Source organism: Alligator sinensis, unplaced genomic scaffold (genome assembly GCF_000455745.1).
Source record: "Alligator sinensis unplaced genomic scaffold, ASM45574v1 scaffold449_1, whole genome shotgun sequence".
In the NCBI taxonomy this organism is placed as follows: domain Eukaryota; kingdom Metazoa; phylum Chordata; order Crocodylia; family Alligatoridae; genus Alligator; species Alligator sinensis.
In genome coordinates, this window is record NW_005842838.1 from 367685 (window position 1) to 372661 (window position 4977).

At 41.8% G+C, this 4977-nt stretch overlaps 1 protein-coding gene across 2 annotated transcripts in view; it reads left to right on the forward strand.

Annotated features, from left to right (window-relative positions):
* The window catches only part of XPO6 (exportin 6), a 97937-nt gene that overhangs the window by 43225 nt on the left and 49735 nt on the right, over nucleotides 1–4977 (forward strand). For both annotated transcript variants that reach the window (XM_006035448.2, XM_014525587.2), the window contains exons 5-6: nucleotides 2355–2514; nucleotides 3109–3186. In XM_006035448.2, the coding sequence (XP_006035510.1) occupies nucleotides 2355–2514; nucleotides 3109–3186 (238 nt within the window). The remainder of the gene's footprint in view (nucleotides 1–2354; nucleotides 2515–3108; nucleotides 3187–4977) is intronic.

Sequence of the window (4977 nt, forward strand, 5' to 3'; positions counted from 1 at the left end):
AGCTGCACAGCAGGTCACAGTCAGGCAGCAGCCCCCACTGCCAGACTGCTGCAGTGGGTAGAGGGTGCAGGGAACTCTCAGGGCTGCTTCAGCAGTCCAGCTGGCACAAGGGGTAGTGTCCCCGGGTTCCAGTCGGGTGGGCCCCGGAAGCTCCTGAGAGCTAGTAGCCCTGAGCTACTTTCCAGGGTAGCTTTTTATATTGCTGGGGCCAGGACAGGGCAGCTTTTTATACTGCTGGGGACAGCACAGGTGCTGGCCCCGGGCTTTAGCTCCCTCTGGCTGCAGATCTGGGAAGAGCCAGGCAGGGTTATTTTGCCCCAAGTGGCACAATTTGCTCCACACCAAAGTGCATGTCGGAGCACGTATGCTGAAGCAAAAAGCCCCAGCTCAAATTTGCACCGCTTCTATTTGAGCTGCTGTAGAAAAAAACCCCCAGCACTTACTGGCTGTCTGGGGACGGGTGGGAGAGAGAGAGAAGATGCTGCTCTAACCCATGAGTAAAATGGAGTTGCTGTGATGCATTATATGGATATTTGGCAAGTGATCCTCACCCCAGCTAAAACTTAAATGTGCAGAGTAGCCAGTTGCACAGTTATATTCACCCATGTTACCACAATGCTTGTACCCAGTTCCTGAAAACCAAATTTCGGTGCAGCTGAACTAGTTTCATGTATGCTGACTCCCTTTTGCTTTTTTAAACTGTTGAATTGTTTTAACGTGGTTCAGGATAAACCAGTTCCTATCAGGTCAGGCAGGTCGATATGAATAGAACTAAAACTTCAGAAACCAGATTATAATTTCAAGGGTTACCCTATAATTAGGCTTGTCTTTAGATGTTCCTTGAAAAGACAGGAGTTTATAAATTGCATCTGATATTTAGACTAGGAAAAAAGGCTTCTTCAAGATTTTGGAAAGGCTTTGGGGTTAAAAATAATGTTCCTAGTATTTCACATCCAGCATTTTTAAATATATTTTCCTTTGATTTAACATCTTAAGATTCTTAACCCAGGCTCTAGGCACCCTGAAACCATTGCTTTCTCTGGATCCGCTCTTATTACTTGTAAACACAGGGAGATGGGAACTCCTTTTCCATAAATATGATTTAAAATAACAAGTGTATTTGCAAGGAGATACTAGAACCCCCAATTACTCTTTCCTGATTTTGGCAGTTGGTATAGTGTTAAAATTGTGGAGAACTACGTTCTCTATGGTGTAGCTGTTTGGCTGGTGAAAAATGGACAGGCTGCTCCTGTAGCAAGTTAAGGGAGTTTCTTTGAATACTAGAAAAACAGAGCTGGAAGGAACCTTAGAATGTTATATAGTCCAGCCTCCTGATCAAGGCAGGATCCATCCCTGTCTAAACTATCTTAGGCAAGTGTTTGTCTAACCTGCTCTTAACCTAGTGTTCGAGATTAACAGCCTATCTAGGTTTTCTGTTCCAATGCTTAGCCACCCTCATAGTTCTTAATACCCAAACTAAATTTCGCTTCTTGCAGTGTAAGACCATTTACTACTTGTCCTATCCTTTGTGGTCCCAGAGAATAGTCTATCCCCATCCTCTTTTATAACCACCCTTCAGGTATTTGAAGACTGTTACCAAATCTCTCTCCTTCTCCACCCTCCCATCTTCTCTTCCTAAGACTAAATAATTCCAGTTCTTTCACCTTTTGTTGTTAGTCATGTTTTCTAGACCGAAACCTTTGTTGCTCTCTGAGCCCTTTCTAGTAGGTCAGTGTGTTGTATCTATGATGTTCCAGGAAATATCTGAGGGGCAAAGATTTTTTTTTTGTGGTATCTTTTTATTGGACCAACTGTATAGTTGGGAGACGTGTTGGACAGATTGTCAGGCACCGTGTCCTTCAGCTCTGAGAGAGAAGCAGACGCAATGTTGGGCCAATAAAATGCATCACAAATCCTTACCTCTACCTCTTTCCAGTGTGTTCCAGGTGCTCCTTAAATACTGAAACAGTACTAATGACTAGTGACCTCTGCAGAAGGGATAGTAAATGAAGAAGTAATAGATTCTTTATAAATGTGGAGCACAAAGCATGTATAGCAACTTTATGAAAACACTCTTGAAATCCCAAGGTTCTTATATTGGAATTTTATAAAATGATAAACTGGTGCTTCAGGAAAGCAAGAATCCAGATCCTTTTATCTCCAAGTACACTGAAAAACAAAACAACAAATAATCTGTAGTCAAAGATACTACCCAAAATGTATTAATACTGATCTTTTTTTCATTGATCTTTTTGGTTTACAAACCTCTATAACATTGTATTTGTTTATTTGTTACATTATAGAAACCCACAAAGTGCTAGTGTGTAATGTTCACATCTTGTTTTTGTTTTCAGTTGATTCAGTCTCCTGTGACCACTCCTCTTGGGCTGATCATGTTAAAGACTACATCAGAAGAACTGGCCTGCCCACGGGAGGATCTCAGTGTGGCACGAAAAGAAGAGTTACGCAAATTGCTCCTGGATCAGGTGCAAACTGTGCTTGGGCTTCTCACAGGTGAATATAACTGCACTTGCAGGGCTGGAACAAATATCAGCCTGGCTTAAGCAGCAGTGTTCCAGCATCTCGATGCTAGTAGATTTGGGCCTTCACTTTTTAAGAACAAGATCCCCTCTAGCTATGAAGTACTACTTTCTGCTAACTAAACTGTTAACCCTGCTGCCCAAATAGCTTATGGGATAACTTGTAAAACACTGACTGACACTAGATTGTGCAGTATAGCTGTGTTTTTATAGATGATTTATACTCAAGGACTGGGATCAAGCAGGTACGCCTGTATGCATGAGCATTTACTGTCATTCTTTTTAACCTTCAATAAAGTTTTTAGCACTCTTCAGCTTCAAAGTGCTGTACAAATTGTAATCCCCCAGCTTTTTTAAGTCATCTTTGTTGGTTTTATGCTGTCATTGCAATAAAAAATAGAATAAAGATCTGAGCTAGACATCTTAAAGTTTCTAGCCCAGATTTACTTAGATTTGTCAGATCAGTTTTGTGTACCATGAGTTTGCTATTCTAAATTAATCTGGCATTTTTTAAAAACTCTTCTCTATATGAAATATCCTTGACCTAACTCTTCCTCTTTCTTGTCAGGTATCTTAGAGAGCATCTGGGACAAACACAGTGTTACTGCTGCCACTCCACCACCATCCCCAACTTCAGGAGAAAGTGGTATGGGTTCACTAGAATTCAGTTCTTGAATCTTTAACTATTTTATGCACCATACAGTTTCTAGATGGGCAATCTAGGAACTAAGGCATTTGCAATACCTAGCATAGATTCCTTCCCATTTTATCTGATTTACTATAATGTCTACTTACCAAATGGTAAGCCACAGTTAACCAAATTACAACCAGAAATATGTCTTGTTGTGTCCTGTGAATACTATAGTATTTTCCTTCTACTAGTGATTTCACTGGTCTCCCTAGCATGGTATTTTCTGCTGAAAACATGAATTCTCCAGTCAAGACTGCACATGTAACATATTAACTGTCAATATCTTACCTCTTGAATTAATGCAGACTCTCTAAAATAGTTGGTTCAAAACAACAGGGTGTCAGTATTGACATTCATTTATGAATTGTAAACAGAAAATGAGGATGGGTGGGGGCAGCCAGGCTTTGGAAAGATTGTGGCATCTTTGGTAATAATATAAGTGTGGCTCCATTTCATATCCATAATATAACCAAAAGAAAAAAATGTTTTCTCTACCCGTTTCTATTGGCCTCTTGCTTGGTTGTACATCTTATTGTCTCCTTCCAGTTTCAGGTTAGTGTTTTAGGAAGAAAAAAGAGAGAGAGAGAAAGAGAAGATATAGCACTAAAAAGGTTTAAAATTACAATATTACTGTAGATATCAAAACTCATGGCAGAGGTGTGATATCTTTTATTAGACCAACTAGGTATTTGCACAAAAATTTCTTTATTGCAGGCTTTCAGACACAGGCACCCTTCATCAGACATAGGAGATTGCAAAGATTTTAAAAATTCTCCTAGGTAGAAATGAAAATTCATATTTCAAAGGAGTTCTGAAGGTGTAGTAAAGTCTCCTGTTTGGAACAGTTCAGTTCATTTTGTGAAGATTAGACTCAAAGAAAAGTTGTGAAAGTCTTTTTACCTCAGTTATCTGGTGGTAACCAGGATGTAAAATCATGTTTCCTTCTGGTTATGATGTTTCATATTTCACCGAAGAGTGGAAAGATAGAATGCTTTTCTGGGCAGGAATGTCTTTTGTGGAGAGGTATGGTATCTCTGTGCTCTGTTAAAATGTAAATTAGCTCGAGCAGGGTCTCGGGTTTCAGGTGGTAAATTTTGCTTCCTTCTTGTAAATTATGACGTTTTCATTTAAAAAAACAGCTAAAATTTGGTATCTTCTAGGCCTGTGCGAAGCAGCTAGTATTTGCTTTGGATTCGGCCGATTCGGAGGACAATGATGCAATTGGGACAGTGATTTGAATCGCTGAATCAATTCAGCTAAATCTGATTCAGAGATTCAGCCACCGCCGAATCTCCGAATGAAACAGGCCCCATGCTCCACCCGCTCCCTTGGGCCTGTCAGTGACTGCCCCGTCTGGCCACAGCATCCACTTAAAAAAAAAAAAAAAAAAAAAAGCCCTGCACTCTCTAGCTCCTGCCAGGCAGGGGGGCAATCCCCACTGCCCTGCACGGAGGGGCGGCGCTCTGGCACAAGCTCCCAGAAGCCCCGAAAGCCGTTGCAGCATCTGGTGGGTGCAGGGCTTTTTTTTAGTGCTGGGATGCTGGGGCCGGGCGAGGCAGCCATTGATGCGGCTGGGAGAGTGGGCTAGGGTCAGGGGGTACTGGGGGGGGAGCAGGAACAGGCAGTGGATGGGGCCTGGCAGGGGTTCCCTCCGTGCCCCCTACTTACCAGCATAGATTCATAGATGTTAGGGTCGGAAGGGACCTCAATAGATCGTCGAATCCGACCCCCTGCATAGGCAGGAAA